Source organism: Helianthus annuus, chromosome 17 (genome assembly GCF_002127325.2).
Source record: "Helianthus annuus cultivar XRQ/B chromosome 17, HanXRQr2.0-SUNRISE, whole genome shotgun sequence".
In the NCBI taxonomy this organism is placed as follows: domain Eukaryota; kingdom Viridiplantae; phylum Streptophyta; class Magnoliopsida; order Asterales; family Asteraceae; genus Helianthus; species Helianthus annuus.
The window spans coordinates 25526659-25551131 of NC_035449.2; the positions used below are offsets into that span (position 1 = coordinate 25526659).

Below are 24473 nucleotides of genomic sequence, written 5' to 3' on the forward strand. Positions count from 1 at the left end.
AAGGTATGTCGTTCTTCAAATTGTAAATCGGGTGGGGTTGGTCTAGGGTAATAATTTCTTGTTTCATGTCTAGTAGTATAGGTATTATTTTTTGAAAAATGGTAATTTCCTCTTTTAATTTTGTTTATAGAATCTTCTATCTAAAAATCATTAAATTGTTCTTCGATACTTTGAATTTCCTGATCTGAAATAACATTTATATTTAGTTTTGAGATTTTTGAGGAAATATCTTGTAACATATCTTGTTGTTTGTTTAGACATATTGGGATATCTATATTATAGGGTTTAAATATTGGATTTTCAATAGTCTCAGTCATTATTTTAGTATTTGAAGTACTAGGTTGATCTAAATTATTTTTATTATTAGTTTCTATCCTTTCTAATTGTTCTCCTATGGTATTTAATTTTTTATTTGTGTAATTATTTTGAAAAATAATTGTCCTTACATTTTTATCTATATCTTCTTTAATGTTTGCTAGAGGCCTTGCAATATAGTCTTTATTTTCTTTTTTTAATTTTATATCCATATGTGGAGGATGTATACTAGTAATATCTTCATTTTTATCTATAATTGTATAGGTTTTGGTTATAGTATTACTAACAGATATATTTTCAAAAAATGGATATTCAATTTTATTTTCTATACAGTAAAGAGGAAACCAAGAGAAAAATAGAATATTTTCATCATTTTTACACATATATAAGTGCCAATCAATCTCATGTAAAAATCTTTCATCTTCATCGTATGTAGAAAAATACCATATTAAATTTTTATTATTATACCCATTGAACATTTCATCTTTTAAATATTTTAACATTTCTTTATCCATAATTAGCAAGTTGTGCTTGAAATTTTTTCTATAAGTTTTACTCTATAATTATTTTCTTCTTTTAATCTTTTTTCTAAAAATAATATACAGCTAGAGGGATGATACGGATTAGATGTATAATTAGAGGGATGATACGGGTCGGATGGAGGCATGTTGCATGGATTTTTATATTCTTCTATGTTTTCTCTCAAATACTTTATTCTCCTTTTGCAATTTTTCAAAAACCAAATATTGTTATTTCTTCGAGCTTGAGTTTTTGAATCACTCATTGTAAGTCTTCATAATTTTCCATATCAGACTTAGTTGCAACATAAGTATTATTATCACTATCATTTTCTTCATATAGTGGTCTTGGAATAGTATTTGAAAAATCGACTCCTTTCATTTTCATTGACAGGCTTCTTCTAAATAAATTTTCATCTGTAGTGTTTCTAGTATTAGTACTTGCTCCTATAGAATGTCTTGGTAATATACTATTAAAAGAAATATCTATTGAACCATCAGAATGTTCTACTATATTAGATGTTTGATTTTCTATCTCAATAGGTTTTGGTGGGTTTATATCTTGTAAATTCCATGTTAAAGATTGAGTTATTTCATTCCATTTTAATTTTTTAGGCGTCCCTATCTTTGTATGCATGGTATTAGCTTCAAAAATAATAGTTTCATCTTTTGGGGATATTAATTTTGTTTTAGGCTCTATAGTGGTAGTCATAGTCTTATAATATATTCTATATATAACTACTGCAGCATTAGTTTTTTTCTTTAAACTCTAAGTTTTTGGTTTTAATTGTTATTGTTAAAGTATCTAAAATATTTGGATCAAATAAACCAATTGAAAAGTTTGGATAGCAATTAAAGTAAATAGGACCATTTGAAATATTAGACTCAGCCATAGCTAGCAAAGAATTATTAAAATTTGTATGTCTTGCATCTCTTAGAATTAGTAATACAGGAGCATCAATTCCTAATCTGAACATGGGTTTAATGGCGACTTGAACTAAACCTATGTGTAGAAATTTATATAATTTTCTAGGTCTTTTAATAGCTTCTACGGATAATAATTGCATGTTTTGATAATCTTTATTAATAGGTATGGTTTGTTCATGAGTTTTTATAGAATAATCTTGTAAAAAATCAAAAGTACCAATTCTGTAAATAGTTTTAACATCTTGTTTTGGTATATTCCAATTTAAAAGATTGTTTTCAATTTGAGAAATATTAATTTCAACAGAATTCATATGTAAAGAGTTTATGTTTTCATCTTCTTCGTCATTATTATTTGAGCTATAATCTCGTTTAGAAAAGAATCTTGATAACTGATTCATTATAATTATTTGTCTTTAAATTTTTAAAGTAGGGCTTCTGAGGGAACACCCCCATATCGTTGTGGTCCGGCTGCCCATCTTCACTATTTTTTGGGCACAATGCTAATCCAACCAACGACCGACAGGGCTTACCTATGAAAATGTTTGATTGTGATGTACCGTTAAAAAAACAAGCCTTTCATGTACGTTTCTAAAAAAAGTGATAGATTGAGTTCGTTCATGAGTTGGTAGAGTTCAGATGCAAAAAAACATACCGGATCCTCACCTGGACTAACATATTTTAAAAATTGACTAGAAACTATGTTAAAAGCTCCAAATCACCTAAAGCCATAAAAACGGCCTTTCATTGCGAGGCGGTATCCAACATGTATTTATATTGCCACAAAAACAAGGATGGCTACACTAATTATCAAATCATTCACCCATTATCACTACACTATTAGTAAATCATTTACAAATACCACAATTGTCACTAATATTTATAGATCATTCACCTATAAGATAACAATAAATTCTAAAATATGAAAAGAAATCATTGATAAGAATAATAAAGTGTAATGCATTTTGTGGTTAAACGTTGATAACAATAAAATCAAACACACCCTAGTTAACAAAAACTCAGTGCTCAAATTTGAATTTGTAGGTGATGTCATGTTAATGAAATGCTAGTTTAGTATCAAGAGAACTTCGGGACAATCCCATGATCCGGGATTTCAGTTTTTCATGTCGATGGCAGTCGCTTGAGTTGTTTATTTCAAGACCGAGGATGAGATCTTGCAAGACTTTCCCATGCTGGAGCAAAAATTCAACCAGCTTAATGTGATCTTCCGAAAACCCTTGAATCTTTACAACCTTTAGGTGATGTAGAAGGGGCTCCAAATCTTTGGCTTTGGTATCCCAGTATTGTTCTGTCCTAGAGTTTAGTAAATCCAATAAGAGTCTGCCCCACTACAAGAATGGTAAATTAAATCATTATTTACATTGTAAACAAGAAACAAACAAACATAAGCAATAATATCCCACTCATGATAGCAAGGCCCCTGAAGTAATATGGAAACATGATTTGAGAAACGAATCAGAATGCATTGAATCGAGTTCATAATACTTACTCTTTTTTCGCGCTTGTGACTATAGGTAATTTTGATAATCAGCGTGTGGATCATAGGGCAGACCATGAGTACACTTGCCAAGTCCGTAACCTCGCTAGTTTGCAACTCCAGCGAATTGAGCTTTACGAATGGATTGAAAAGGATAGCCACAAGTGAATTGTTCTTTGATATAATCTATTTCAAAGAAATTCAATTCTTATGACCAAACATATGTGTATTTTATCAAATGAATATCATGTTAGCTGCTAATATTATAAAGGAAACTAACACTCATTGGCCAATAATATCCATACCGATAATTTAACTATTGATAGACCAAACTTTCACTTTCACTTTCATTATCAAGAACAATTACTCGCTTAATCCTAGTAGATTTACACTTGATTACGACTTGATTTTCACAAGTGAAATCGAATCCTAGTAGATTTACACTTGATTACGACTTGATTTTCACAAGTGAAATCGAGTGCAAATCACATGTAAATTATCAAGTGTAAATCTATGATGAGTAAAAGGTTGCCCTTGCCAGCGAAAATAAAAGTTAGAAGTTGACATATAAGTTGACAATATAATTTTTTATCGGTCAATGGATCATAGTAAAGTACCTGAACAAACTTGTGTTCTAGGGTTAAAGACACAGCATGAGAGAGTCCAGAAAGAAAACTAGGCGATCCGCTTTGGAACTTCTTAGCATCAACATACAGATTAGTTAAAACAAACCCAATAGTTGCCTCATGCAAACAAACTAGATTTTGCAGACAGTTGTTGCTAGTAATTGGATTGTCCACCCAAACAAGAGTATGCAATCTTGGTGTATTGATGTCAACCCAAGTATCAGTAACACTAAAACCATCAAAACAGCTTGAAACCTTTAATGTCACCAATCTAGGTGAAAAAATCTCCAAACCTTGTAACGAAGAACACTTCTTTAACACTAGTTCTTCTAGTACAAGACAACCAACTCTAAGGTGTATCAAATCATCACAGTGTTTTAAGTGCAGTTTCTTGAGCTGTGGAAACGAACAATCACTGAACATGTCTCTTAAAGAGGATTGCTTGTCTAGATAAACATCCGAAAGCGACAATGTTTGAAGTGTTTGAAACCCGGATCTCACTATTCTGGATGGAGGTAACCTAAAAGAAGGGCAAGCTTTCACCTTCAAAACCCTCAAACAATCATGGGTAATTAGGCTTCTAGGAAAATTAAATATGTCACTAGTTTCAACCCGAATGTCAAGCTCTTGCACGCCAAGCCTAACCGCACTCCGGATCAATGCTTGCAGCCCAGAAAAGCTCATGCAAGCATCGAACCGAAGGCTCCTAACATCCGAAAGCTTGTCACGAAGCGATAAAATCCGGGTGATCACGCTTCCATTGCCAAGGTTGTTTAAACTACCAATCTTTTTTACACGAGTTCCTGATGGAACAATGGAGGTGAAATCTAGATCAGGTAAGGTGTGCCAAAGAGTCCTCCATCTCTTCGATAAGATGCTTGTTTGTACAACCAATTTGATGGGAAGAAGGAAGAGGATGTGATGAAGAATAGCATCAGGAAGATCAGTTATTCGATCTTCACCGGTGTTGTTTTCGGATGAATGATTAGGGTTTCGAAGCTTTCGTCTCTTGGCAGATCTTGTTTCCATTGTATTTGTTTGGATTTGATTGGTTTGTGGGTGGTTTTGATTTTGGATTTAAATGGATTTAAACGTTGATGGATGAATGGATGGATGGTGTGGTGAAAGAAATAGTAATAGGTTAGGGTTTGAAAAGTTCAACAACTGGGCTTGTAAAACGAGAGGAACGCTTGAGTTGGTTTCGATTGAATTACCCATTCTTTTAAAATTTAAAAAAAAAAATATAGGGTAAAATAAATCTCTCATATTAGAAAATCACTTTCCAAAAGATACATAATCAAATTTTGAGAAATAATAAAATTAACAACTTTTTTTTAATTCGATTAAATGGTTTTTCTTTTTTGCTTGGTTGGTTTTTATGCTTTGTAAATATTGCACCATTGACTTTTAACATTTAATAATTACATAACTAATTCTGACAGTTGTAAACTTATTAATTATGTGTTCTCTATAGTTCAATTTTCGTAACATTGTTGATTCTTATCAGCTAACGTCGTAAAATTTTGTAGCTAAGTCATGCAAAATAAACAAATTACCCTCGGTATGAAACATAACAAATTAATAAAATAAACCAAACAAAAAAGAAAGCAATGAAGTAAATAATATTAATCCCTTAATATATAAGACCATGCCTAAACCCACCCTCGTTTCTTCTTTGTTGGCCTAGATCGCTAGCCAAGACCATCTGCGTGTTTATTCACTGGGTGTGGCACTTCCTGCATCCACTCTCTCCATTTCTCAAGCAATTATCGATACAACAAAACCAGATCGGTCTCCACCTCAACTCGTTGGTCACCGAAACTTTCCCATCTCTTGATCGTCAGCCGCTATCTCCAGCAACTTGTCTTCCACAACAGTCAAATAGTAGTTGTGGCCAATCTGAATTGTCGCCTGCTTTTACATGATCACTTAACTGTAAAATTTTACTGCATTAGCTAGTAAGGACCATTATTGTTATGAAATTTCAACAAAAAGAAACATCTAAATAATAAATTTACAACCATTATAATAAGTTGTGAATTACTAAACATTGAGGATCAATAATGCATTACCTGCAAACAAATAACTGACTTTTTTATTGAATTGTTTATAATATAACTTATTGGCTTCATCTAATGTATATAAACATATATAGGCGAGAACAAAAAAAAAAAACTCTAAATCATTAAATTTTGAGATTTAAGGTTCATATTTTTTGAATGTTATATTACTTACTTTCATATGTGTATAATCTATACATAAAAAAACCATAAATATTAACCTACATATAACTTACATATATGTAAGTAATTTAACATGCACATAACCTACATATGTGTAAGTTATATAAAAAATAAAAATTTTCTATATTTTGTTTTTAATTTTAGTGTAAGAAACAATAAATCTTACATTTGTAACATTTTCATTTACTTTTTGGGCTTTATAATTAAAAAATGGGTGATTCATTTTGTTCTGTGTATTCTCGCAATAATTAGTGTTCCACATAAATCCAAGGGGGGCATATGTCATCAATTTGAGTTATCTATTTATTAGTTTTCCCATCTCTCTTTATCCTACTTAATTGTGGATATTTATTTTTTTAATTAAAAATAATTATTATATCTTTAGCCAACTAATTTTAACTAGATGGAAGCTCACGCCGCGATGCGGTCGGGGGCTTAGAAATTAAGACGTCACATACACAAATAAAGCATAAACGCTAGGTTCAAAATACCAATAAAGTGTTATTCAGCGGTACGACGTTTGTGTGTATAAACAAACTCCATAATTTATGACATGTCAAATATACCATCTATATGAAATATGACAAAAGAACACAATTGGGAAGTCAAATTTGGCTAAGCATCACTATCATATGAATCAGAAAGTCGAGCTTCATTTGATGATTATGAAGCGGAGTATGACTTCTATCGTGATCTTGTGGAGGCGTCTGAGGCGATACCGCTTAATTTATCTGCTTATCAAGTTCCCCCCTGTTGTCATTCATAGATCAAACACATTCGAGTGTATATTCTTCGCTACATACTCCCCATCCTTACTACCACCGTGTCCGTCATACACCCCAAAGAAGCCCTAATATCATAGCTAAGAAATCATTAGGCGGGTCGAACGAACTGTAACGCTTCGCATTTTTTTCGCACTTTCTTATTTTAGCAAGATGTGTTGTACTTTCTATATTTAGATACTTGTACTCTCTTTGTCATCTACTTTCGCTTCGTTTATAATTCGAGGCTCTTGATCATAAATGAAAACGAAGTTATTTTTAATCATGTTCGTGTATTCACGTTGTCTCATGTGTAACTGATAAACAATTCTCGTTTGAACGAAATATTATTCAAGGATTCTTGATTCTATATTCATCGACACTTGATACTCGTTAAACTAATTAAAACTCTTTAAATAATGAGATTCAGAAGCTTGGTGAATAATCGTTTAAGGGATTTTATCCTAATTTAAATTCGTTTATAAATACGGTTATTTACCTATCCTATTTTATTTAATTAATTAAACTAATTAATTTTACTATTTAAAAATTTAATTTTTTTAATAAACTAGTTAGTCTCGTTAATTTTTAAAGTTAGTGAACCTAGTTAGTTTAAACTAAAAGGTTAGTTCCTTTAAAAAAATAACATAACATAGGTTTTAATTAAAGTCTAGGGGTGTTAGAGTAATTACTGAAACTTTAAACTTGGGGACTATTTGTATAAATGGCTGAAAGTTTAAGGTTATAAGAGAAACAAAAAAAAAAAAGAAAATAAAATCTCAAAAAAAAAACGCTAACCACAGGACTCGAACCCGGGTCACTAGACCCACACACACGCGCCTCAACCAGTTGAGCTGGGTCTTGACATCGATTAGAACCTGCCCCTCAATTCACTTAAGCACTCGTCCATATCAAACCAGGCGGCCCGCGACTAGGCCCAGCCCATGTCTCGCGGCCCGCCAAGACCAGCCCAGCACGCAAAAAGGATCAGGCCTCATTTCAGCTCGTTTTTTTAGCGGGTTTTTGATGTTTTTTTGAGTTTTAAACCAATTTTTAACATTCAACCACTACCTAACCTAATCATTCCCTATAAATACCACACATAATCCAAGCTTCTTACACTTTTCTAATCAGTCCAAACTCTCCTAAATCCTCCTATAATCAGCTGAATAATCCAAGTTCGAGCAGATTGTTCAACCTTCACTAAAGTGAGCATAACTCACTTGTTTCTTATCCGTTTCACTTCATTCTTTTTCCTACTTCTTTGGTTTGAGCTTAGCTACGTTTCCATTGGTTTTCCATGGAAAACCAGGCCCTGGAACGTCACCAAAAAGGCTCCAAAGTTGACTGATTTTTCTGTTTTCATCTAAAACTTTGCTAAACTTAGTAAACTTGAGCTAATCTCATCTCAAACCTATGTCCTAATGCTCATAATCGATCGAATGGTTATTTGGGCTTAAAAACAAGGCTGAGAAATGTTAAATCAGAGGTTAAAACCTCACAAACATTCTGTTTTAGTTAGGGTTTTACCCACAAGAAGTGTTCAAGCTTCATGTGTGATTGTTAGACTAGCTTGCACTATCTTTTATAAAAATCCACTCACTTCTTGATGTTTTCTCATAGATTAGTTGTTGTATTTCATTATTATTGTAAGTTCATGACCCTCCTTGTTTTTTTTTAACAACAAGTGTAGTGGTGAACATTAGAGGTGCCTAAATGAAAGCTTTGTTCTTCCTACCTCATGTATGAATTCTATGACACTTAGAGGTGCCTAAATGAAGACTTCAATCTTCTACCTCTTTCTTGACATATATGATATAGTATACTCTATATAATACTCATGTAATATTCAAACTAATAGCTATACGTAAATCAATTAGTTGATTTACTCAATCATGCATATAATTTGTATTATTATGTAACTCTTTTGTGATTTACTTTCTTAGTTTACAAACCTCCTGTACATGTATATATATTTCGATTGTATCAATGAAATAAATCAAGCGATTGAGTTATTTACATGGTATCAGCCAAAAGGCGATCCTCTCCCTTCTTCTCTTAATCCCTGTCGCTTTTTCCTACCCTACCCCTTCTGCCGCCGCCACTCATGGCTTCTTCCGGTTCTTCCAGTTCGACCTCCCTCACCACACAACTCCACTCTCTTCTTCACTTTATTCCATATAAATTAACAGCTTCCAGCTACCTTGCTTGGTCCCAACAGGTTACCCTTGTTCTCAACCTGCAAAAACTGATCGGCCATATAGATGGCACGCTTTCAACTCCTGTCGAAACTGTTCTCGTCAATGATAAACCTTCACCAAACCCTGAATATACCACCTGGACAGCCGATGATCAGACGATTTGTCTTCTTTTACAATCGTCCCTGTCCGAAGAAGCCATGTCTTAGGTTAGAGGCCTTTCCAATGCACGCCAAATCCGGCTTGCTTTGGAAAGTGCCTATAGTCACAAATCTACCGACCGAATGCACACGTTACGTGACAACCTTCGTATTCTCCAGAAAGGCTCGTCCACGGTTGCTGACTTTGGCCGCAAGTTTAAAGCTATATGTGACCAACTAGCCGCAATCGGTCACCCTGTCGCTGAGACTGACAAGTGCCATTGGTTTCTTTGCGGTCTCGGCCCCTCCTATGAGCACTTTTCTACTACTTATCGTGCTCTTGGTACTACCTCCTTCCGTGAATTATTGGCCAAGACCGAAAATCAAGAAATATTTATGCAGTCCCTACATGGCTCTTAGCAACCTTCGGTTGCCTTCACGGCTCAGGCACAACGTTCTGGTAACCAATCTCGTCCTAACCCTACTTCCTCTTATTCTAACCGTGGTCGTAGTGCAGGTCGTGGTCGTGGCAGACGACCACCTCATTGCCAAATTTGCAGGACTGATGGACACTATGCAAATCTTTGCCCCAATCTGGTCAGTTTTGCAAAACAGGCTGCTCCTATTGATGCGAATCTCGCACAAGCTTTTCATGCACAGTGCCATGTCACTGATGAGGACCACCCTAATTGGACTGGTGATACAGGTGCGTCGGCACATATGACTCCCTTTGTTAAGGATCTTGATGACACTTCTAGTCCTCCTAGTAATGAGTTTGTTCGGTTTGGTAATGGTCACACTTTACCAGTAAAAAACGTCGGTACAAAATCCCTTTCTAATAACATTCACTTAAAAAATGTTCTTGTCGTACCGCATCTCACTAAACGTCTTTTATCCATTAGTAAACTTACTCATGATTCTCCTATTGACGTCCTTTTCTCTAATGATTTCTTTCATATTCAGGATCGAAAAACCAAGGAAATCCTGGCAAAAGGCACCTGTGAAAATGGCCTTTATGTTCTTCGAGAAGGAAATCATGCATTTATTGCTTCCTACTCGGCTCATCATCTCAAAACTTCATTTGAAAAATGGCACAATCGCCTTGGACATGTGTCTTTTGATGTTATTTCCAGACTTCATAAACATGGTTCTTTGTTTGTTACCTCTTTATTACCTAAAACCAAATGTTTGTTCTTCGTGCCAATTATCTAAATCTCATCGCTTGCCATTTGTATTAAACTCATAACGTTCATTGCATGTTTTAGATTTAATACATTGTGATTTGTGGGGACCTGCACCTGTTACTTCTACGAATGGTTATCGTTTTTATGCTATATTTATTGATGACCATTCTCATTTCACATGGTTTTATCCACTTAAACACAAATCTGAATTTTATGATGCATTATTAATTTTTGCACCCTTTGTTCAAAACCAATTGTCTTGCAAAATTAAAGTGTTTCAAAGTGATGGCGGCACTGAGTTTACAAACAATAGAGTGCAACAATTTTTTCAAACTCAAGGCATTCATCATCGCCTCTCCTACCCTCACACTCCTGAACAAAACGGGCGAGCTGAACGAAAGCATAGACACATTACTGAAACCGGCCTCGCTATGATTTTTAATTCCCATGCACCTGCCACCTTGTGGGCGGACGCTTTTACCTCTGCCACTTTCATTATTAATCGCCTCCCATCATCGGTTCTCGACTTTAAATCACCATATGAAATCATATATGGTCATTGTCCCACTTACTCAAATCTTCGAATTTTTGGCTGTCGTGTTTTTCCATACTTGAGGGATTATGCAAAGCACAAATTATCCCCTCGTAGTGTCGAATGTATCTTTATTGGGTATAATGCAAAATATAAAGGTTATCGGTGCTTAGATCCTCTTACTCATCGGATCTACGTAACACGACATGCTCAGTTTGATGAGGACAACTTTCCCTTTAGCACTTCTGTCAAACCTGTTGATGAAGCCACTCTTGTATTTTCAAACTTTGATGAAACCTTACCCGTTCCCTCCGCGCCCGTTCTACCCACTGCTTCCCAAGAACCACCATCGGTCCAAAAACACTCATCAAATCCTTCCTTGTGCTCGCTTTGTTCTCATCCTCCCTTCCTTGTTCCACCACCATCGGCCCAAACACCACCCCACCACCAACAACCTTCGGCCCAAACACCACCTCCCCACCAACTGCCTTCGGCCCACACTATTCCCAACCAAACCATTCCTTCCGGCCCACTGCACACCCCCTCTACGGTTCACACTACTCTGTCCGATCCTCCGTCTTCCGCCCATTCACCTCAACCCAGTATTCACACTCCTACATCTCAACCTCCGTCCCATACTATCCATTCCTCAGATTCTACACCTAGTTTACTCGGCCCCCATCCTTCCATCCAACCCAACTCTCAAACAGGATCCTCTGCTGTGCTGATCCATCGCATCCCATGCGGACTCGACCGAAAAACGGAATTTACAAACCAAAACATTATGCTAATCTTGCTTTGTTTTTAGGTTCTTTACATTATGCTTTACTTGCAGCACAGGATCCTCGCGGCTATAAATCTGCAGCTAAACATTCTAAATGGGTTAAAGCTATGGAGGAGGAGCTTCATGCACTACGGGCAAACAACACTTGGGTTTTGGTTCCGCATCCAAAGAATGCAAATATCGTTGGCTCAAAGTGGATTTATAGAACAAAATATAAGGCTGATGGGTCTATTGACAGGTACAAGGCTCGTCTAGTGACTCAAGGTTTCACTCAGGTTCCTGGTCTTGATTTTTCTCATACCTTCAGTCTAGTTGTCAAGGCATCTACAGTTCGAGTTGTTCTTGCTCTTGCCACTATCTATGGTTGGTCACTTCGTCAGTTGGATGTTCGAAATGCCTTTTTAAACGGCAATCTCACTGAGACAGTTTACATGGAACAACCGACTAGTTTCGTTAATTCTCAGTTTCTTGATCATGTCTGTCGCTTGCAGAAGGCTCTCTATGGTCTCAAACAGGCCCTTCGTGCCTGGTTTCAACGACTTAGAACCTTTTTACTAAAAAATGGCTTTCTTTATAGCAAAGCAGATACTTCCTTGTTTATTTTCAAAAAAGGGAATGCAATTGTTTATCTTCTGGTTTATGTCGATGACATCATTATTACTGGTAGTGATCCTAATCTTATTCAGTATTTTATTACTCGTCTGCATGAGGAGTTTTTTGTCAAAGATTTGGGTGCTCTTGGATATTTTTTGGGTCCCGAGGTGATTTATTCAGAAAACGGCACATTCCTCAGTCAGGCAAAATATGCTCATGACATCTTGGCTCGTGCAGGTTTAGTGGATGCCAAGCCGGTTGCTACTCCCTTAACTACCACTAAAACATTCTCCTCCAATGGTGATCCGTTTCATGATCCCACTTTGTATCGATCATTGGTTGGAGCTCTACAGTATTTAACTATTACTCGTCCCGATCTCTCCTATGCGGTTAATCAGGCCAGTCAACACTTGTAATCCCCCATAACGGCCCATTTTCAATCAGTGAAGCGCATCCTGCCTTATGTTAAAGGCACTATCTTCTTTGGATTAACTTTCTCTCGACCACAAAAGACAACTTTGGTCGGCTATTCTGATGCCGACTGGGCATGCTGTATTGAAACACGACGTTCGATATTATGTAATTATTTTGTGATTTACTTTCTTAGTTTACAAATCTCCTGTACACACACACACACATATATATATATATATATATTTCAATTGTATCAATGAAATAAATCAGGTGATTGAGTTATTTACACAAACAAACCGAACCCTTGATGATGAACAAGTGGGCACTATCAAGTTAGTAAGTTTATCATCTAAACATCATATGTGATGGGTGATTATTTTCATATGGCTAAGTTCATGTTATTTAAATTCCAAATCTATAATCTTCCGTTATTCCCCAAACTCATACATCTATGTTCCTTCGTGTAGAAGGACAAGGTGCTCCAAATTAATCCATCAACCACCAACACTCACGGGTAAGGCTGTAAATGAACTGAACGTTCAACGAAAAGTTCATGAACCGTTCGGCGGGAAGTTCGTTCATGTTCGTTCGTTTAGTAAATGAACGAACATGAACAAAAGTTTTCGTCCGATAAGTTAAATGAACGAACATGAACAAAGGTCTCGTTCGTTCATTTATGTTCGTGAACGTTCGATAATGTGTCCGCGAACGTTCTTTCGATTACGTTCGTTTATGTTCGTTCGTTTACGTTCGTCCATGTTTGTTTGTTTATATTATTCATTAAAGAATAAATTTTTTTATATATTCTATTTAAATTATATTATCTTTTCTTTTTATATTTGTCATATTCATATACATGTATATTGATGATAATAATAATAATTATAGATATTAGATCATTATAATGTGTTTAAAATGATTAATAATCAGCATATAATAATAAGCATATATATGCACTGTTTTTATCTATTAGTTACTTGTGTAATGTAATCCTCGATAGTTAGGTACTATCAAACATTAAAAAAATTGATGATTTTGTTAATGTAACCTGAAACATTAAAAAAATATACAGATGCACATTTTTATGTTGTATTATTATTATACTGATTATAATTGTAACTTATAGTACATATTAAATTACATCACAAATTACAGTACACAATAGTTCCCAATTCGTATGTTTATATTATTGATTTAAATAAAAGTCGTAAACCCTAATACCCAAATCACACTTTCTTCTTCACTTCTTCTTCACCACGTTGACACCTTCCTGAACCACATCGACCGCCGCCCTCCATCTCCATCTCCATCACCACATCGACCACCGCCCTCCATCTCCATCACCACATCGCACCCCGCCACCCACTCCGTCGCATCCCGCCATCGACCACCGCCGTCGCACCCTGCCATCGTCCTCAACCCCAAACGCCGTCGCACCCCGCCATCGACCACCACCCTCATCTTCGTCGCCGGTCTCCGACATCAGGTAAGTCAGGGAAGTAGAAAATGGATCTTGTATTGATGATATATTTTTAGTGACCAATGTTAATGTATTGATGATATATTTTTAGTGACTAATTCTAGATGAGCTTAAAGTATGTGAATTATGAAAGTATTGTAGGCATTTATGTTGTTTCTTCATAGATTTTAAATGTGCAGATGTCAAATGTCATGATTTTTAAATGTGCAGATGTCAAATGTCTCTTATAGTGGTCGATTCCCCTATAATGAAGACCAGTATATAAATCTTCATTCACCATTTGAATCAGCATAATTTAAATCAAGCGCAGACATTCCAATGATGGAAGATAATCCAGAAGTTGTTATTCTTGATGAACAAGCACGTGCATCAAATGATGAAGATCATGAGGCATTCTGTAAAAAGAAAAGAAAGACAAGTTCAGTCGTTTGGGAAAATTTTCATGAGATAACTTTGGCTGATGGAACTATAGTGCATCAGTGCAACCATTGTGGGGAGAAAGTAAAGAAGTACAAAGATGGAACAACCACACCAATGCGTAGATACCTTCAGGAGTGCCCGAAATTAAAAGTGGTGCAGAAAGGTCAATTAAAGTTGAATGCTATGCCTGGAAAATCAGATGGTGCATCAGGTATTCTAAATTGGAAGTTTGATATGACTAGGATGAGAGAGGTTATTGCTCATATGATCATGGTTCATGAGTTGCCATTTAGTTTTGTTGAGTATGATCTCTTTAATGTGTTGATGAAGGAAGCTAATCCATCATATACCAAGATCTCACGTGCAATGGTTAAGCAAGATTGTATATCTGCTTATGGAATTGCAAGAAAAAGAATTCAAAAATTGTTAAATTTAGTCAATAGTTGTAGCATTACAACTGATATGTGGACATCAATTCAGAATATTCATTACATGGTTGTTACATGCCACTTTGTTGATTCGGATTTTAAGCTACATAAATGCATACTGAATTTTGTTGAGGTACCTCCACCATATACAGGCATTCGTATACATGATTGCCTCTACGAGTGTCTAAAAGAGTGGAAAATTGAGAAAAAGGATGTTACTTTAACTGTTGATAATGCTAAAACTAATGATGTGGTGGCTAAGAAGTTAATGGAAAACGTGTCTATTCAAAAGAAGCTTCCGATTGATGGAAAAATGTTTCATGTGCGTTGTTGTGCACATATTCTGAATTTGTTAGTACAGGATGGTTTAACAAAGATTAAAGACATAATTCACAATGTTCGTGAATGTGTGAAACATGTGAGTGCATCTCCGGGTCGATTACATACCTTTAGTGAGCTTTCTAAGCAATTACAAATGCCAAAGAAGCATCTAATCTTAGACGTTAGTACTCGGTGGAATGCCACATATGCTATGTTATCCACAGCTTTTGAGTTTAAAAAAGTGTTTGTGAATTATGCCGAGCGGGAATCTACATACAAAACTTTGCCAAGTGAAGAAGATTGGCAAAAAGTTGAAGATGTATGGCATTTCTTGGGACTTTTCAACGAGGCCACAAAAGTTATTTCAGGTATTAAATTTTATTTCTTGCATGCATGCTACATTTGAATTATTAACAAGCGTTTACTCTTTTTTCCTAGGCTCTGAGTATCCAACATCCAACTTATTTCTTCAAGAGTTATACGGGATAAAAGAAGCTATGGATGATTTATTTTTGGATGAAAGATATGGCTGCTAAGATGAATTTGAAATTTAATAAGTATTGGGGTGAATGTAATTTGTTGATTTCAATTGGTGATGTTCTGGATCCTAGATTCAAGATGAAATTAATTAAATTTTCTTTTAATGCCATTTATGATGCTAAAAAGGCTGAAGAAGAGATTAAGTTAGTTGAAGAAACTTTGAATGAATTGTTTAAAGAGTATGTTGAGGCTTGTAAGGAGCCTAATGCTGGCTCATCTACAAGTTCAAATATTGGTAGTGGTCAAAGTGGGAGCAGTAGTATACCTAGTAGCTCTATCTTTACCACTTCTAGATTTGGTAGGGGTATAAGACCGATAGTGCTAAATATGAGCAACATATTAGAAGTGTTGATTGTGTTGAAAGTGTGAAGTTGGAATTACTCACTTATCTTGAAGAAGGCGTATTGATTCCTGAATAAGGTGAGCATTTTGATGCATTGGAGTGGTGGAAGAATAACAAACTCAAGTATAAAATTTTATCCAAAATGGCTGTTGAAATTTTAGCAATTCCACTCACCACAGTTGCCTCAGAATCAGCTTTCAGTGCCGGTGGGAGGGTTATTGATCCACATCGCGCCTCTTTAGGAACTAAGATGGTGGATATGCTTATTTGTGGGACTGATTGGTATCGTCATTATTATGGGTTGCAAAAGAAGAAAAAGAAGGTAATGTTTTATTATTGTTGAACATGATTATTTCTTTTATTATAGTGTATGCCTAATTTCCTTGATAATTGTAGGAAAATGATGACGTTATATATGTTGAACTTCCATGAACTGAAGACGGGATGACGTTAGTGCAATGAAGATGGTGAATTCGTGATTGTTATGGTTTATGTTAATACTTTTTGGGATATGCTAATACTTTTTGGGATATGCTAGTACTTTTGGGATAATTATGTCTAGTTGTTCAAGTATGCTTTAGATAAACTAAAATTTCTAATTCTTTTGGATGTTAGAATGTTTTGAACGGTGTTTATGTTAATTTTAGTTTATCTATTGGAAGAATGAAGTTGAATGTTATGGATAATTGATGTTGTTTTAATTACATTAATATTTGTTTGTTTGTGTTCATGAACCGTTCATTTATGTTCATAAACTGTTCGTTTATGTTCATGAACAATTCATTTATGTTCATGAACAATTCGTTTGTTAACGTCCGTGAACCAGTTCGTTTGTGTCCGTTAAGGATCTTAACGAACGAACACAAACGGACATGAACAAATTCATATCCTTAGTGAACGAACACGAACAAGAAAACTCGTTCGGTCCTCTGTCCGCGAACCGTCCGTTTGTCCGGTAAAACCTTGGCGGACGAACATGAACATGGTCCCGTCCGGTCCGGTCCGGTCCGGTCCGTTTACACCCCTACTCACGGGATATCAAGTAGGAAAGCTTGCAAAAACCGTGAGTATACTCGATCCCGTTTTCCTTTTTATCACTTTGGGATGCAACATGTATGTTATACAAAATTTCACAACACATGAAACTATTTTAAACTCTATCCATGCTTAACATGAAACTATATGATGCTTGTTTAGACTTGTTATGCTAATGTAAACTATTTGTGTCGATATATGCTTCATTAACTTTGCTAGCCTACCTTAACAATTATAGCGCTATAGGAGTAATGCACCACCCATGATTCTTGGGGTATTGTTAAGTCAAACATGTTAACCTCCCTTTTATTCTATTTGGGATAAGCTATTTTAACGCATTGGTATCTTAGGTTTGAACATATAAGTACACCGTTTCGGCATGCTAGTAAACTTGCTTAATATGATTCATGTTGGATATGAGCACTTTAAACTATTTTATGCTATATTATGCTATGTAACAAAAACTTGTATACTCGCCTTTGCTTTTGCATTGAACCCTATTTTAATACATGTTGCAGGTTGATTGATGAGTTGATGTTCAAGAAGAAATGCAATTTAGGTGGACATAGATACACACCTAGATTAATCTATCTTTTATTGTTATGTTACAATTTGAAACAATGTTGTTATTTCTATTTGAAACTTGTATGACAATTAGTCTTGAAATGAAATTTGAATTAAATCAATATTGTCACATAGTGTTATGATGTCTCTTGCAATCTATTTCGTCTCATCCCGATGTTTCCACCATCGGTTGGGGTGTGACACGAACCCAACACATTTTATCAAGTGTCGGAAGCACCAAAACACGTTTTATCAAGTGTTAATGCTGTTCAAAAAAGGAAAAAATGAAGTAATAATGACAAAAAAAAAATTGTAATGGCCAAATGAACTCAATCATATAAGACAGACGAAAAAAAAATAATAATAGGAATCAACTTGTTTTTTGTTTTGGCTTGCTCTCCAAAGTATGTATGATCTCAACTTACACTTTTAATAAGAGATTTTTTTCACTTCCATCATACATTTACAATCCTAAATTATAAAACAAAAACTTTATTTTAATAAGAAAGTTTTTCACTTGGTGGGGCAAGAACTACATAATTCAATTTTTTTTTTGAAAATCACCCAAAGCCAAAGGTACAACTTACCTAAGCTAAAACTTGTTGCTTATTTATAATTATAATTTATAATATGAAATTAATTATTAATTTTTTAAATAAACTTATATTTTTTTACTTTAAGGCCTCACCTAGTTTGAGATTATATTAGTTAAAATATTAAAAAAAAAATAGAATAATGATATGATAGTTGTTTTTATTAGTGATTCTAAAGTATTTTTTATATTTAATGTGTTCGGACTATAAGAACGGTAAAAATTCAATATGTTAAATAACAAATAAACAGATGGTACTAAAAAACAAAGTTAATACACAACTGGAAGAATTAATGATTTAAAAATAACTTAACAAAACTTATAATTGTGATGTCAATGTTTATATTTTTAAATACATATCTTGGTGACCATATATGTTAATAAAGTATATTATATTTTATTTTATTAGATATAAAATACATAGGTTTATTCAATCTTACACATGCGTTTAAACATATTTTTTATTACTGTAATATAAGGAATTATAATCTACTAACAAATAGATATATTGACCCAGTTATTTATGAACATGGGTGGTTTGAAAAATAAATTGAAATGTTCGTTAGGATGATAAGTTAATTATGCAAAATTTACCTATGATATCAACTAGAATTACCACCCGTCGCATTGCGGCGGAGGATTTGTTAGTTATATATCATATTATATGAAAGACAAATGTTTCTTACACGACTGCGAGCATGTGTGTAAAACATAGAAAACAATAATTAAGTCGATCTTGGACCTGCGCGTTGCGACAAACCTATCAAACGGGGAAAAATAGACGCGTTGCGATGAGTCTGTCAAACGGGAAAAATAGATGAAAAAATGTTAAACCCCACACGCACCTTGAGGTGTGTTTACTCGGAAAATTTAGAATGAAACGTTAAACGGAAAACTTTCGAAAGATGAAAAGTATAACCGAACTAGAATTGAAAGTAAAAAAGTTTTGGGGTTAAATTGAAAAGAATGAAAAGCTTTGTGTTAAAAGTGAAAATCAAAGGGGTTAAATTGCAATTATGGAAAATTTTGAATTAGAAGTGATAAATCAAATTAATTAGAGAGTTTAAATTACGGAAGATTGAAACTTTAGATTTAAATTGCCAAATATTGAAATTTTAGAGTTAGAAAGGAAAAATCCATTATTTTAAAAAAATTCACAAAGCCAAGGATATAACAACCATAAGCACAAATAAGTTGCCTATTTATAGTATTTTAATTTAATTTAATTTAATTTTAATTATTTGATCATTCTAAATTAATTATGTTTTCTGTTTTGTTATGTTTTTTGTATTTGAAGCTCTACAACAAGAAATATTTGCGAAAACCTAACGCCAGTGACGTCCAAAATTGTATGAATTCTACGAACAAAATCATAGTTTTCTAAAAATGATTGGAAGCATTGATTGTATGCACCGGGCGTCGTGGAATTGCCCGAATGCATATCGAGGCCAATTTACGCGAGACGATCATGGACTTCCAATAATAATGCTAGAGGTTGTTGCGTGACAAGATATGTGGATTTGGCATGCTTTCTTCAGTGTTCCTCCTGGTTCGAATAACAGCATTAACGTCATCCACCAATCAGAGGTCTTCAACGATGTAATACAAGGAACCGGTCAAGACACCAGTTTTACGGTTTCGCAGGTGGAATACAGGTGCAGTTATTATCTTGCTGATGGAATATACCCATCCTACACTACAATCGTTAAGACTGTTCACCACCCGACAGACGAAAAAAGAAAGAAATTTGCCAAGTTTCAAGCGATGGCAAGAAAGGACATTGAACGATGTTTTGGGGTTCTATAGAAAAATGGCATATTATTGAGATCCGAGCACATGCTTTTAAACTATAGCAGTTGCGATATCGCATGTACGCTTGTGTGACAACTCGAGTTCGCAAGGTCCTTCTTTGACACGTTATTTTGTTTCATATATATGTTTGCATAACTCGTAACTCGATGATTGTGTACGTTTGTTATATGCTGTGAGTGTATGCTAGTATTATTATGGTAAAAGTGTTAACATGGTTGGTATTATAACTCATGTACACGTTCTATGATTAAGGTGTTGATATGTTTGGTAATATAAGTTATATATATGTCGGCATAATATGAATTGGGATAAATAAGAAGCTACATGCCATTTGGCACACGACACGATATTGTATTGTTATCTCACTATTATTCATGTACATGCATATTCTACCTCGATGTAACATGGCCGTTTCGCCACCCTTATGCTCGACGAAACACCACCCTTCATTAACGCTCATACCCGACGAAACTCAATTGTTTCGTCGCTCCCACGATTGTTCCGTCGCCACTGAGATGGGCTTATGGCCCAGACTAGGCCCAACTATGTTTTGCTATTATATACATACGTATGCTGCACAGAGAGTTAATTAGAAACCCTAGTATCACTATCTCCTCTCTCTCGTAACCGACGGTAGCATCCATCCACCCTCGAAGCTCTCTTGCACATTTTGCGATCATTCCACTGACCGGTTAGCATTCTGTTAAATTCGAGTTCTTGTAATGTTGTTAAATTCCTGATGTTGTTATTGAGACCTGTTATATATAATCTGAAGTTGTGTTCTAGGGCCATCGTTAGATTATAACTCGTATTCGATTTCGGTATTGTGCATGACTGATGAACTATTAGGGTCGCTATATCGATTCATGCTAACCGTTGTGTTGAATGATAATGTTATTGTTGATAGATTGATTGAGAATATAAACGATGATGATACCAGAAACTGTTGACTATATTCGGTGATATGATGACTGTGCATGTTAGGGTTTGCAGAAACATCGTGACGGCCAATATAATTCTCGACGAAACAGGGTGATGTTCCTGTGAGAATGATCCCGACGAGACACTTGTTTCGCCATGGCCAACCTCGACGAAACACTTGAGCGTTTCGCCGAGACAGTGAGCAACCAACTCCATGATATTATTGCCTGATGAACTGCTATATTAAATGTTAAACATAGGATGTGATTTCATGATAAAGAGCTATTAATTGTAACATAGAGCACATGCCATTGACTGATATTATCACAAAGCTTGATCACTATTGGACCTCACCACCTTAGCACATGAAACCTAAGAAAAAGAACCAACTTGAGCCTTTGACTACTTGATGATAAAAACTGTTTAATCGGTTGTGATTGGGCCGCCATTTAGGGCATGCATCTTTAGGTGACACAAGGCCAACAAGCTTTAAATGAGCTGATTCTACTTAACTCCAATTGGACCAACATAATTGCTTTATCATATATGAGCCTTCACATTAATTACTTTACCACATGTGTTAGTGTTTGACACATGAAATTGAATTGTGTGTCAATGGCAGATTGGATGTGTGTGTAAGGGCATAGAGTCAAAGTATGAATTTTAATTTAATGTTAAAAATGAATGTGGCAGCCATGTGATCAAATCATATAGGCATTTATAGATGTTGTCAGTAGCGATATCATGTGCATTGAGTGATGGGTTGCATGATTCGAATTATTACATAGATTTCATGATTTAACTGATGTTTGGATTACTGATATAAACATTGAACACATGATTTGGATTTATGCTTGAACCAAATACCTTAACAGTTTACATATATATATATATATATATATATATATATATATATACTTTGTTTGGGTCGATGTTCGTTACTTATTCGATACTGTATGATCATGAATGACATGTGAACTAAGTGGATACAAACTGATTATGTATACGTGCGTACTTTAGGATGTGACTGCTTAACTGTGAGCACATACTTAGCATACCGAGCAAACCAAGGTGAGTTCACACAGCCAAGGCATGGGGTTCCCAGGGTGGGAATGGGATTTGGATGATTTATTCGTACATACTTAAATTAATAGAACCTAATGATATGGTCCTCGGTTCGCATACACGCCAGGGGTTGGCCGCGATATTATGACAAATCATTCGCACACATGCCTTGGGAAGGCCGCGAACTATACATACTAAAACTTCGCACACATGCCAGGGTGGCCAGCGATACAAATATACATAGTCTAGGATATTTGGGAGTATTTCCCCAAATCTTCGCATACATGCCGAGAGGGCCGCGATGGAAACTAATACGAGACATGACTTAACGAACGAACATAATGCTACTTATACTATTACAATTACTAAACTGTACACTGTGAACTCGCTCAACTAGTTGTTGACTCTCTGCTGCATGCCTTGCAGGACCTTAGGTACTTATGGAGCTTGCACAAGGAGGAACAGGTCGTTGTGGGCATGGATCATGAATGCTTGTTTAACGTTTATGACATTACACACTTAATACTAATGTTTGGGTTTTTACATTAATGCTTCCGCTACACTTGATTATGTTGGTTTTGATAAACACCTTTCGTATTGATGGATAACTATTACTACTTATTTACATGTTCAATATGATTGGTGGCTTGATCCTGGTCATGTCACGCCTCCAAGCGGTGGTACTCCGCGGGTGGATTTTGGGGGTGTGACAGATTGGTATCAGAGCCATTGGTTATAGAGAACTCGGTTTTAATATGGGAAAAACGTTTTTATTAAAACCAGACTATAACCAGAACAGTGCTCTCAACGATCCACAACGACGCTTCGCTCCACGTGCAAGACTCAACATCCTAGGTAGTATGGTTTATGTTTATATTGCCTACTTGCTAGATTACATAGAACTTTGCTCGTAGTATGCTTAGATTGCATTGCTTACTATTCGATATTACATGAGATCACCTATGTGCTTACACTCTTCTGTCATCGCACTACTCGCGAACCATTCTCACTATGTCACTCTTACTATGAAGATCATGTCGGGACGTGTTAACATGACTCAAGCCCAGTTAACGGCTCTTATCAACGAACAAGTAGCTGCGGCACTTGCAGCTGCACAAGCAGGTAGTATACCCTGCGGATGGGATACACACTAGGATCTTTGAATCCTACATTCCTAAATCAACCCTTGTATTTAATATTGTCCTATTCGTACACAATAGGTCAACACACACTGCAACCTGTCTGCACATTCAAGAACTTCATGGACTGTCGTCCAAGCACATTCAGTGGCACGGAAGGAGCAGTGGGACTACTCCATTGGTTTGAAAAGCTCGAATCGGTATTCGAGATGTGTGAATGCCCTGAGGCTCGCAGGGTCAAGTACGCCACTGGTACTTTGGAAGGAATCGCGCTAACCTGGTGGAATGCGCAAGTTCAGATTCTAGGTTTGGCAGCTGCTAACGCCACACCCTGAAACGAATTCAAAGAACACATTAAAAGGGAATACTGCACGCGTGATTGGCATCCACAAGTTGGAAGTGGAGCTTTACCATTTGAAAATGACGGGGTCAGAAATTGAAGCTTATACGAAACGGTCGAACGAACTGGCCATCTTGTGTCCAACCATGGTGGACCCTCCAAGCAAGCGTATCGAATTGTACCTCAAGGGTCTAGCCTCAGAGATTCAGAGCCATGTTACATCGGCTAACCTCGACAATATCCAAGACATTCAGCGTCTTGCTCATCGCCTCACGGATCAGGCAGTGGAACAGAACAGGCTGCCTAGTTGTATCAGCGCTACTACTACCGCTACCACTTCTGCTACTCCCGCTACTCCTTGTGACAACAAGCGGAAATGGGATGGGTATTCCAGCAAGGGTTCCGCTACCGTTCAGTCTCAAGCACAGCAGCAGCGCAAGAATAGTGATCACCAGAGCCCGGGTCAGCCAACTTCTGGTGGTCAGGGGCAGGGTGGATATCGGGGAATTCACCCACTGTGTAACAAATGCAACAGACACCACAGTGGTTAGTGCAACGAGGGACGTTGCCAGAGGTGTCTCAAGATGGGCCATGAAGCTAAGGATTCAGGAGCCCACGGCCTGCAAATCAGAATCGCCAGCAGCAACAGCAAGCAGAAATCCTATGCAAAGAAAAGATTGTTCGCATTCCTCGTTCTGGCCAAGAACCTCTCGAAGTTCAAGGCGAGAAGAGTGGTGCTGTG

The 24473-nt window shown here is 36.0% G+C and overlaps 2 protein-coding genes across 2 annotated transcripts; one reads left to right on the top strand and one right to left on the bottom strand.

The window, feature by feature from the left end:
• Positions 1-2697: 2697 nt before the first annotated feature.
• On the bottom strand, positions 2698-4910 carry LOC110923239 (putative F-box/FBD/LRR-repeat protein At4g03220). The gene is made up of 3 exons (XM_022167390.2): positions 3873-4910; positions 3268-3441; positions 2698-3106 (listed from the first exon to the last, which is right to left on the bottom strand). The coding sequence occupies exons 1-3, from the start codon at positions 4908-4910 to the stop codon at positions 2813-2815; spliced, it is 1506 nt and encodes a 501-aa protein (XP_022023082.1). The 3' UTR covers positions 2698-2812.
• A 9622-nt stretch (positions 4911-14532) lies between these two features.
• Positions 14533-15916, top strand: LOC110923895 (zinc finger BED domain-containing protein RICESLEEPER 1-like). The gene is made up of 2 exons (XM_022167948.1): positions 14533-15748; positions 15819-15916. The coding sequence occupies exons 1-2, from the start codon at positions 14533-14535 to the stop codon at positions 15914-15916; spliced, it is 1314 nt and encodes a 437-aa protein (XP_022023640.1).
• Positions 15917-24473: the final 8557 nt, after the last annotated feature.

Bases quoted from the DNA above. Each gene is read 5' to 3' on its own strand.
- LOC110923239 (XM_022167390.2), bottom strand. From the start codon at position 4,910: ATGGAAACAAGATCTGCCAAGAGACGAAAGCTTCGAAACCCTAATCAT. The intron at 3,442-3,872 runs GTACTTTACTAT...TCTTTGAAATAG, and splicing joins TAGAACACAAGTTTGTTCAG to ATTATATCAAAGAACAATTC. The intron at 3,107-3,267 runs GTAAGTATTATG...CCATTCTTGTAG, and splicing joins GTCACAAGCGCGAAAAAAGA to TGGGGCAGACTCTTATTGGA.
- LOC110923895 (XM_022167948.1), top strand. From the start codon at position 14,533: ATGGAAGATAATCCAGAAGTTGTTATTCTTGATGAACAAGCACGTGCA. The intron at 15,749-15,818 runs GTATTAAATTTT...CTTTTTTCCTAG, and splicing joins GGCCACAAAAGTTATTTCAG to GCTCTGAGTATCCAACATCC.